The sequence below is a fragment of the Chiloscyllium punctatum genome, chromosome 42, assembly GCF_047496795.1.
Source record: "Chiloscyllium punctatum isolate Juve2018m chromosome 42, sChiPun1.3, whole genome shotgun sequence".
Lineage (NCBI taxonomy): Eukaryota > Metazoa > Chordata > Chondrichthyes > Orectolobiformes > Hemiscylliidae > Chiloscyllium > Chiloscyllium punctatum.
Window position 1 is genome coordinate 46,412,692 of NC_092780.1, and position 12,136 is coordinate 46,424,827.

The window sequence follows — 12,136 nt, forward strand, 5'->3', positions numbered from 1 at the left end:
AGGCCTCGTGAATGGAATTTTGTTATTTATCGCTAAAGAAATAAAGCATGTAAATGGGGAAGAGGTTTATAAAATCATGAGAAACATAAATAAGATGAATAGCATAGGACTTTTCTCCAGGGTGGGGGAATTCAAAACTTGGGAGGGAAAAGGTTATAGAGTCATAGAGGCCTACAGCATGGAGACAGGCCCTTTGGCTCAAACTGGTCCATGCCGACCAAAATGTCCATCCACGCTGACCCCATTTCCCTGCACTTGGCCCATATCCTTCTCAACCTTTCCTATCCATGTATTTGTCCAAATGCCTTTTAAATGTTGTTAATGTACCCACTTCAGCCACTTCCACTGGCAGCTCATTCCATATCATACCACTCTCTGCGTAAAAAAAGTTGCCCCTCAGGTTCCCTTCTATTCTTTCCCCTCTAACCTTAAAATGATGCCCTGTAGTCCGTAATTGCCTAACCCTGGGAAAAAGACTGAGTGCATTCATCCCATCCATGCCTCTCGTGATCTTATACACCTCTATAAGATCCCCCCCTCGGTCTCCTACACTCTAAAGAAAATAGTCCCAGCTTGTCCAAACTCTATTTATAACTCACACCCTTGAGACCTGGCAACATTCTTGTAAGTTTCTTCGGCACTCTTTCCAGTTTAATAACATCCTTCCTATAGCAAGGTGACCAAATCTGAACACAATACTCCAAGTGCGGCCTCACTAATGTCCTGCAGAACTACAACATAACTACACAACTTCTATACTCAATGCCCTGACCGATGAAGGCCAGTGTGCCAAAAGCCTTCTTCACTGCCCTGTCTACCTGGGACTCCACTTTCAGAGAACCATGTACCTGAACTCCAAGATCCCTCTGTTCCACTACACTCCTTAAGGCCCGACCATTCACCATGAAACTCCTAATTTGATTTGGTTTTCCAAGTTGCATGACCTCACACTTATTGAACTCTATTTGCTATTTCACGGCCCACTTCCCCAGCCGATCAAGGTCCTCCTGCAATTTCTGATAATCTTCCTTACTGTCCATGATACCGCCTATTTCAGTGTCATCTGCAAACTTACTAATCATGCCTTGTACATTCTCATCCAAATCATTGATATAGATAACAAACAGCAACGGGCCCGACACCAACCCCTGAGGCACTCCACTAGTCACAGACCTCCACTCTGACAAGCATCCTTCCATTATTACCCTCTGCTTCCTACCATAAAGCCAATTGTGTATCCAATTTGCCAGCTCTCACTGGATTCCATGCGATCTAACCTTCCAGAGTAGCCTCCCATCTGGAACCTTATCAAAGGCCTGACTGAAATCCAAATAGACTATGTCTATCACCCTGCCCTCGTCAATCTTCCTGGTCACTTCATCAAAGAGCTCTAACAAATTTGTGGGGCATTATCTCCCACACTCAAAGCCATGCTGACTACGCCTAATCAAACCCCATCTTTCCAAATACATATATATCTTATCTCTCAGAATCTTCTGTAGTAACATACCCACCATAGATGTTAGGCTTACTTGATTACAGTGTTAGGCGTACTTGTCTAGTGTGTTAGGCGTACTGGTTTTAAAGGAGAAAGATTTAAAAAGGGACCCGAAGAGCAAGTATTTCACACACAGGGTGGTTTGTATGTGGAATGAACTCCCAGATTAAGTGGTAGGTGCAGGTACAGTGACTACATTTAAAAGATCTTAGGGCAGTACATGAATAAGAAAGGTTTGGAGGGAAAGGGGCTAAATGCAGGCAAGTGGGACTAGTTTAGTTTGGAAATGTGGTCTGTGTGGATGAATAAGACTGAAGGATCTGTTTCCATGTTGCATGACTTTAATGAGAGGAGATCTAATTGAGGTACAGGGTGTTCTGTTATAACACAACAGTAGCGTTCCTTTGCAATCTTCTGCTATAGAAAATCACACTGTCGAAGATTGATAATAGAGAATCACTATACCCGTTCAGTAGAAAGTTCATAATATCCAAACAACGTCCACAATTTGTCAATTGCGTTATATTCAATTTGTGTTGATGAAATGTGCGTTATCGCAGAATGACCTGTACACAAGCTGCTAAAGTGGATTGACAAAGAAGATGCTGGTGTTGGACTGGGGTGGAGAAAGTCATAAGTCTCATGACACCAGGTTACAGTCCAACAGCTTTATGTGAAATCACAGGCTTTTGGAATGCTGCCCCTTCTTCAGGTGAAGTGGGGAAGATGTAATTCACCTGATGAAAGTGCAGTGTCCCAAAGGCTTGTGGTTTCAAATAAGACTGTTGGACTATAACCTGGTGCCATGTGAAAGCAGACACAGAAAGAGTGTTTACTCATGTGGAACAATCTAGAATGAGAAGTCATAGCTTTTGGATAAGTGGTGGCAGAATTTCAACCAGACACAAAGAAATTACTTCCCTCAAAGGGTCATAAATCTGGAATGCACACCCCAGAGTGCGGTGGACTCTGTGACAGCGAGTAAATTTAAGGAGGATAGAGATAGATTTTTAATTAGTAAAGGTTTCAGGGCTGGGAGGAGTGGGCAGGAAAGTGGAGTTGAGGCGATCAGCCATGTTCACATCAAATGCTGTAGCAGATCCAAGAGGCTGAATTGCCTACTCGATCCCTAGGTCTTGTCTTCTTCATATTTGTTAGGCATGGTTTGTCTTTCAGAAAACTGATCTCTTAGTCCAATCCCATTAATGCTTTCTACACGTCCTGCAATCACATCTACTTTAATAGACACCAGCAGTTTCCCATTAATGATGTGGGGCTAACTGGTCTGTAATTTTGTTTTGTCTCTCACTCTTTTCTTAAAAAAAAGTAGAATTACACTTGCTACTCTCCAACCTGCAGGATTTGCTCCAGATTCTATAGAATTCTGTAAGATGACCACCATACACTAAATATTCCCATGGATACTCCCTTTAATAGTCTGGGATATAGATTACAGACCTTGGAGATTTGTCAGCTTTTATCTGTTAATTTCCTCAATGCCGTTATCTTACTAATACTGATTTCCTTCAATTCCGCCCTTGCACTCGTTCCCTGACATTTCTGGGAGTAGTCTCTTTTGCAAAAACACACACACACACACACACACGAACTCTCTCTTGCACACACACAGATGCATACAGACACACAGCGAGTCACACACATGTATACATATACACACAGGCACACACACAAACAAACAAACACACCTTCTCACAGACACACACACACAGGCGCACAAACACACACAGTGCCACAAAAGAATATGCTATCCTGTCTAAACATGACTTTCTTCTGAAAAGATCTTCCAATTTCCATTTCTGGCAATATACTGTATTTAGGGAATTCAGATGATCATTGGTCATGGTCTTTCAGCAATGTGGGCTTGTTAAAGGACCCATTGCTTACCTGACCACAGAGCACAGTTTAGAAAGGATATTGATGAATTTTCTCTCGTTGGCTCATGGCTTCTGCTTTTTTCCTCAGCTTCTTAAAGCCTTGAACCCATTTCCTTCCTTCTTCCTCCGAGTCAGCCACCAGGTCCAGGTCAGTACGATTGCCAGTGAACGTGATGGTGAAGCACCGTTTCTCTGAGAAGCTGCTGCCATGTTTCTTCATCACCTCTGACCGATGGCCCTCTTGGATGTCCCGGATATCCATCACCGAGACTGAAAAAATGGACAAGAGAGATTAGCACCAGACAAACATCTGAAAAATCATCCAGGACAAGATGCATCTTCATGGAATTGCCAGAAGGCTGGACTATTTCCAAAGCCATGGAAAACTCTCTAACACTCTGAACAATCAATATTGATCCCTGTATAAATCTGTGTAAAATGAAAGTCTTTCGCAAATTGTATCTTTCAGTAAGATCACTTCTGTTGAGACCTCTATTTTTAATTTTTCTCATTTTTGGTTTGATACTGTGAGCTGAAGTTGAGAATCCAAATTGTGAAGTGAAGAGAAAGCAATCAAAGTGATGTTTATGTGAGCCAGCATGTAGGTTAGTTATCACCTGAAGAACACAGTGGATGTTTTAGTACTGAAGATGTTCTCGGATCAGGACTGGCAATTGCTTGGATGTGGAATTGGTCAATCAAGGGCAGGTTGATACTGATCTGCCAATCACAGAGAAGGATAGTAAAAGAGAGGGGGACAGATGGAACCAGTTCTGAGTGCGGTTTTGAAGCAGAGCACTGCTGGACAATGCTGCTGTGCTTGGCTTTCTTTTTGCTTTGGTTTTCACCGCACTTGTCAGTCTGATTGTTCTGATATAAAATAAAACACATTCTGTAAGAAGTGGTGGGTTCTGGTCAAAGAGGCGTGAATCACAGACCGTAATTGTTGTTTAACCATGCTATTGTAAAGTTACAATATTAATAATAAATTATTAACTTCTGTTATAAACTTGGGATTCCCAACTGTTTTCTTTCTGGGAACATAACCTTTCGAATCTCCTGTACCTTCACTTTGAATGCCTCCCAGTGCTGTGACACTGATTTTCTTGCAGATGACTGTTTTCAGTTCAGATCCCAGTAAAGCTCATGGTCTTTGTGGGAGGAGATCTGATCTACTTGGGGCAGAATGGCACAAATACAACTTTGGGTGTGCCCCCAATGCACAGCCAAAAATTCTGAAAGCATCCTTCTCCGTATCTCTCCTACATCCCTGTCCTTGGCCATTTTATCCCTTGAGACTGCTTTGCCTTTTGTAAGATTGTGGTTGACCTGTTTCTTTCGAATTCCACCTTCTCATATAACCTTCCTGATGAGCTTCTACCATGACCATAAGACACAGGAGCAGAAGTTAGGCCATTCGGCCCATTGAGTCTGCTCCACCATTCAATAATTTTCTCAACCCCATTCTCCAGCTTTCTCCCCATGATCCTTGATCCACTTTACAATCAAGAACCTATCTATCTCCATCTTAAATCTACTCAATGACCTGGCCTCCACAGCCTTCTGTGACAATGAGTTCCATAGATTCCCCACTCTCTGACTGAACATGTTTCTCCTTATCTCCGTTCTAAAAAGGTCTTCCCTTTACTCAAAGGCTGTGCCCTCGGGACCTATCTCTCCTACCAATGGAAATATTTTCACCATATCCACTCTGTTCCAGGCCTTTCATATTCTGTAATTTTCAATTATATCCCCCCACATTCTTCTAAACTCCACAGAGTATAAACCCACAGTCTTCAAACGTTCTTCACACATTCTGCTTTTCATTCCTGGGACCATTCTCGTGAACCTCCTCTGAACACGCTTCAGGGTCAGTACATCCTTCCTGAGATATGGCGCCCAAAATTGTGCACAATATTCCAAATGTGGTCCAATTAAAGCCTTATTGAGCTTCAGAAGTACATCCCCGCCTTTATATTCAAGTCCTCTCCAAATACATGGCAACATTTAATTTGCCTTCCTAACTACTGATTTAATCTGCAAGTTTACCTTCAGGGAACCCTGGACCAGAACTCCCGAGTCTCTTTGCACTTCAGACTTCTGAATTTTGTCCCAATTTAGAAAACAAAATTCTATTCTGCTCTACCTTAAAAATATTCAATCAGTCTGCCTTCACCACCTTATGTGGCAGAGTTTCAAATCACACAACCCTCAGAAAAGTAAAATGTCTTCTCATCTCTGCCCTAAAAAGATGATCCTTAATGTTCAAGTATTGTCCTCTAGTTCTGGACTCAGCATACATTCGAACATTTCCTGTCAACAGTCACCCTGTCAAGACTGTTCATGATCTTCTAACAATATTGACATCTCGTTCTTACATCACCTAATCCTTTATAGCGACATCCTGTTCAATATATAATTCATAGAAAAATGCCATAAATTTGCTGAACTTCAAGGCAGAAAGAAAACCGTCATTGTTTTGATTGGAGTAATAATTGCAGAAAAAGTTCAAGGACGAACTGACAGGTAGAGATCATCATGGATGAGCAATAGTTGAACACTTTTTGATTTTGATTCCCAGTCTTGTAAATTTCACCATACCCCAAGCCTCCCATCCCCAAATCCAAATCCATGAGTCCCACAATCCACTGAAATGTCTGCGCCCCTTGAATAATGGCTTCCACAATCCTCCCCAATAGCTCTCATCAGCCAAGACACTTGGACTTCAATGAGCTTCAGTAGGTCAAGAGAGACAATCAATATTCTGGGTCATCTTTTGGAACCAAGCAGTATTGACAAATGACAATACAACTGGAGGTGACCACTACACACAACTTCCATATCACTGTTTGCAACCTCCACACCACTGTGACCTTCTAATGTTCCCAACCTACATGGGGTTAACAAGGAGATCTCAGAATTAATGCACAGCCTCATCTCCTCATGCCTTCCACCTACACGCCAGAAGCTTGTCGAGGATCAGGATGCACACATCCCATCTTGGGAGTTTCTGCCCTCTCACCAATTAAAACAGCGTGCATCCGCACAGTATTTAACTGGTTGCAAAGTGCTACGGAACATCCTGAGATTGCTCAAGGGGAATCTTGTGGCATAATGGCAAGTGCTCTTACCTCTGAATCAAGTCCTACGTGCTTCAGAGCCATGCAATAACATCTCTGAACAAATTGATTCGAAAATATCAATCCAACAGGTTGTTGCAAATTCTTTCAAACCTTGAGTCTATGACACTGACTGCAGCTGAGAATTCTTTTCTCTCAGAACATGGTGAGTCCTGGAATTCTTGCTCACAAAGTCATGGAAGCAAAGTCTGAATGTTTTATATAATATTCAGAATCTGAATGTAAGACAGAGGTAGATATATTCTTGCAGAGCAAGGTTCGGAAAGGTTGTGGGGGGTAGGGCAGGGAATGTGGATCATGACCATAGAGCCTGTTCCTGATTCAAACTTATCTCTGTTTTATGTAGCACAGTTACTGTGAAAACAAGCGTGGGCAGGAAATGTTCAACTTTGTGTTTTGTGCCAGGTGCAAGCCAAGGACTCCTTAATATACCGGCCAATCCCTTCCAAAATCATGAACTCCATCAGCACATTCCCACAGAAATGCAAGCAAAAGACAAAGGGAAAAAGCATTTGTTGCAATTGTTTTAAATTACGTAGTGAGTGGTGGTACTTCCTGTGCTTGAAACAAATCATACAGAGAATAAAGATAGCATTGCCAAGAACTGTTGCCTGAACAATGAACTCCGTTTCCATGCTCTGTATCAACATGTTTGTATGATCTGTTGCGTACCACAATCATGAAGCTTTCAGAGACTCAAGACGATGACATAATCGCAGTAGGACTTCACTGTCTCCTTCATGCAGTCAACAGAATTGTTGACATATTTGCAAAGCTGGTGCTGAGCTCACATTACAATGCACACATGCACCACCTCCATTACTTGGAGATAGTGAGGACAGTGGTGCTGGAAAAGCACAACAGGTCAAGCAGCATCAGAGGAGCAGGGGAGTCAAAGCTTCAGGTCATAACCTCTCATCAGGATGTCGACTCCTGTTCTCCTTGATGCTGCTTGACCTGCTTTTTCCAGCTCCCTTCTTTCTCCACTCCATCACCTCCATTTGTACTAGTCTGTATCTGTCGTTGTGCTGCATTGAGCAAGATTTTGACTAAATACAAGATGAAATTAACGAATTCGCAGCCTGGGTTTACAATCAATAGAGTCATAGAGATGTAAAGCACGGGAAAAGACCCTTCAGTCCAACTCGTCTGTGCCGACCAAATGTCCTAACCTAATCTAGTCCCATTTATCAGCACTTGGCCCATATACCCCTAAACCCTTCCTCTTAATATACCCATCCAAATGCCTTTTAATTGTTGTAATTGTACCACCCTCCACCACTTCCTCTGGCAGCATATACCATACATGCACCACTCTCTGCATGAAAACGCTGCCCCTTAGTTCTCTTTTAAATCTTTCCCCTCTCAGCCTAAACCTATGCCCTCTAGTTCTGGACTCCCCCACCTCAGGGAAAAGAACTTGACCGTTTACCCTATCCATGCCCCTTGTGTTTTATAAACCTCTATAAAGTCACCCCTCAGCTTCTAACACTCCAGGGAAAACAGCCCCAGCCTATTCAACCTCTCCCTATAGCTCAAACCCTGGCAATATTCTTGTATTTTTTGGAGATGCCGGTGTTGGACTGGGGTGTACAAAGTTAAAAATCACACAACACCAGGTTATAGTCCAACAGGTTTAATTGGAAGCACACTAGCTTTCGGAGCGTTGCTCCTTCATCAGGTGGTAGTGGAGGGCTCAATCCTAACACACAGAATTTATAGCAAAAATTTACAGTGTGATGTAACTGGAATTATACATTGAAAAATTGATTGTCTGTTAAGCCATTCATCTGTTAGAATACAGTCATAGTTTCACTTCTTGCAGTGTAAATCACAAAACCTTTTTTTAAAAAGTTGCATTCTCGGGTTAGCTGTTAACAATGGGAGATAGCTAGCTAACCTGGTGTTGTGTGATTTTCAACATTCTTGTAAATCTTTCTGAAACCTTTCAAGTTTCACAACATACTTCCTATAGCAGGGAGACCAGAATTGCATGCAATAAACCAAAAGTGGCCTAACCAATGTCCTGTACAGCCGCAACATGACCTCCCAACTCCTGTAATCAATGCACTGACCAATAAATGTGAGCATTCCAAACGCCTTCTTCACTATCCTATCTATCTGCGACTCCAATTTCAAGGAACTAGGAACCTGCACTCCAAGGTCTTTGTTCAGCAACACTCCCCAGGACCTTACTATGAGGAGTATAAGCCCTGCCCTGATTTGCCTTTCCAAAATGCAGCACCTCACACTTATCTAAATTAAATTCCATCTGCCACTCCTCATCCCATTGGCCCATCGTATTAAGATCCCTTTGTACTCTGAAGTAGTCTTCTTCACTATCCACTAATCTCCAATTTTGGTGTCATCTGCAAACTTACTAACCGATGTTTACATTCAAATCATTTATATAAATGATGAAAAACTTGCATTCAATTTCCATTGCAATATGCCATAACATTTTATCAGCTTTCCTGATTACTTGCTGTTCCTGCGTACGAATCATCTGCTATTCCTGAAAGAGGCCACACAGATCTCTCTGTATCTTAGCTCTGCAATTCTCTTTATTAACCTGTCCTGGTACATTTAGGGACTGGTGTACATGCACACCCAGGTCCCTCTGATCCTGTGCTGATTAGGGTCCCACCCGTTTGTCATGTATTCCCTTTAGTTTAGATTATATACCTCTTATTCACGCTTCTTGCCAAAATGGACAATTTCACAGTTTTCCACATTGTATTCCATTTGCTAGATTTTGATCCACTCATGTAACCTAATTATATCCTTTTGCAGCTCCTTATGTCCACTTCATAACTTACATTCATAATTACTTTTGTGTCACCATACCATAGCTTTGGTCCCTTTATCCAAATCATTGATATAAATTGTAAAGAGTTGGGACCTCAGCACTGACCACTCATGACGTATTGCCAGTCTCAAATAGACTCATTTGTTCCTGGGTGTAGGTTTGCTCACTGAGCTTGAAGGTTCATTTCCAGATGCTTCATCACCCTACTAGGTAACATCTTCAGTGAGCCTACAGGTGAAGTACTGTTGATAACTCCTGCTTTCTATTTATATGTTTGGGTTTCTTTGGGTTGGTGATGTCATTTCCTGTGGTGAAATCACTTCCGGTTCCTTTTCTCAGGGGGTGGTAGATGGGGTCTAACTCGATGTGTTTAATGATAGAGTTCCGGTTGGAATTCCATGCTCCTAGGACCCCTTGGCATCATGGTAGCCCACCAACACACTAAAACAGCAGCTAATGAACTTAAAAGACCCTATACAGACAACAAGCAAAACTAATGTCATTTACAAAATACCGTGCAACAACTTTAACAAACGCTACATTGGACAAACAGGCAGAAAACTGGCTGCCAGGATACATGAACACCAACTACCCACAAAACAACATGACCCTCTCTCACTAGTATCCTTACATATGGACGAGGAAGGACACCACTTCGACTGGGACAACACATCCATCCTAGGACAAGCCAAACAAAGACATGCACAAGAATTCCTAGAAGCATGGCATTCCAACCAGAACTCCATCAACAAACACATTGAGTTAGACCTCATCTACCACCCCCTGAGAAAAGGAACAGGAAGTAACTTCACTACAGGAAATGACATCACCACTCCAAAGAAATCCAAACATATAAATAGAAAGCCCGAGTTTTCAGCAGTGGCCCACTGAAGATGTTACCTAGTAGGGTGACGAAACATCTGGAGCAAACCTACATCCAGAACCTCAACCTGAGTTACAAATCTTCTCAAAACTATCTATCATCTGTTCCTATTGGTTGGCGAACAGGAAGCAGAGATGTTTTATTAATTTCTATGTCTACCCTCCATACCATGAGCTTTAATTTCCCATAATACATTCCATTGATGTGTCACCTTATCAAATGTGTTAACAAATGTGGCTTATTGGGAAATGCCTGAGCCTTGTTTTATGGGTTTTATGAGAAAATTGTACTGGACGGTCAATTTCTTCCAGTACTGTGTAGAATGTTAACTATGGAAGGTCCACCTAAGATAGAATGTAGAGACAGGAAAATCACACCATTTAACAGGAATTGGGAAAAAAAAACCCTGGGTCCAAGCACAGGTTGTCCCAATATGCCAGAGTTGGCAGGTTGGGGTGTCAGGTACAAATATATATCAGGGTGTGTGTGTGTGTGTTTGAGAGCCTGGACAGGGAAGCACATTGATCTGTGGGTAAAATCAACCCCATGGTGCACACAGTTCACTTAACACACAAAGCTAAATCAATTCCTGGTGGCTTCAATTGGAATGGTATTGTCTTCTGATATGCGTCACAATGTACTTCCTGCCATTTTAAATCTGGCTGACATGATTGTTAATAAAGGAAAGCAGCACAATAAGGTGCACAATCCCTTATCTGAAATGCTTGGGACCAACTCATTTTCGGAATTCAGACATTTTCGAATTTCAGAATAAGTGACAGTTTGATGGTGAAATTTTTGAAAATCTTATTTAACAGCAGACTCACTGTGACTCCTACAGGCTCTGAGACAGAACTGAGGCCTGCCCAGGGCTGGGCCACACCCACCCATGTCGCATCTGAGTGACATACATCGAGTGGGTATGGAGTTGGGTTAACTGTTTGCATGCCAAACAACCTTGTTAATGAGAAAAAAGCTTCACAAAAAAACCTTCGGATTTTGAAGCTTTGCGGATTTCAGGATTTTGGATAAAGGCTCAGTATCACAAATGCACATCTAAATACTTCTTAAATGTCATGACAGTTTCTGCCTTTACCACCCACACAGGCAGCGAGTTCCAGATTCCCACCTAGCTCTGAGTGAAAAAGATTTTCCTCACATCTCCTCAAAACCTTTTGCCCCTTCCCTTCCCTGCACTGTGATCACTGATCCCTTCCCTTTATGGGCAGCACGGTGGCACAGTGGTTAGCACTGCTGCCTCACAGCGCCAGAGACCCAGGTTCATTTCCTGCCTCAGGCGACTAACTGTGTGGAGTTTGCACATCCTCCCCGTGTCTGTGTGGGTTTCCTCCGGTTTCCTCCCACAGTCCAAAGATGTGCATGTCAGGTGAATTGGCCATGCTAAATTGTCCGTAGTGTTAGGTTAGGGGTATGGGTGGGTTGCGCTTCGGAGCGTTTTGGACTTGTTGGGCTGAAGGGCCTGTTTCCACACTGTAAGTAATCTAATCTAAACTTAAATCCCTGCGCTGTGATCACTGATCCCTTCCCTTAAATCCCTACGCTGTGGTTATTGATCCCTCCACCAAGGGAAAATGTTTTGTTTGTCTAACTTATCTATGCCCCTCATTATCTTAATCACATCGTCTCCCAGTCTTCTCTGCTCGTAAGTAAACAATCCCAGTCTGTCCAATCTCCCTTCATAACTGAAGCTCTCCAGCCCAGGCAACATCGTGGTAAATTTCCTCTGCACCCTCTCCAGTGTTATCATATCCCTCCTATAATGTGGATTCCAGAAATGTACACAATCTCTAACTGTAGCCTAACTAACAGCAAGGACTGTTTAAATGCCCCTAATGTGGCTGAGCTGACTACATTTGCAGGCAGGCCATTCCTGGCCCTTAACACTCTGAG

General features: G+C 42.5%; 1 protein-coding gene across 1 annotated transcript in view; it reads right to left on the minus strand.

Moving 5' to 3' along the window:
- The window catches only part of LOC140465932 (1-phosphatidylinositol 4,5-bisphosphate phosphodiesterase delta-3-like), a 155,850-nt gene that overhangs the window by 83,471 nt on the left and 60,243 nt on the right, over window positions 1-12,136 (minus strand). The window contains exon 3 of the mRNA XM_072561913.1: window positions 3,435-3,663. Within this exon, the coding sequence (XP_072418014.1) occupies window positions 3,435-3,663 (229 nt within the window). The remainder of the gene's footprint in view (window positions 1-3,434; window positions 3,664-12,136) is intronic.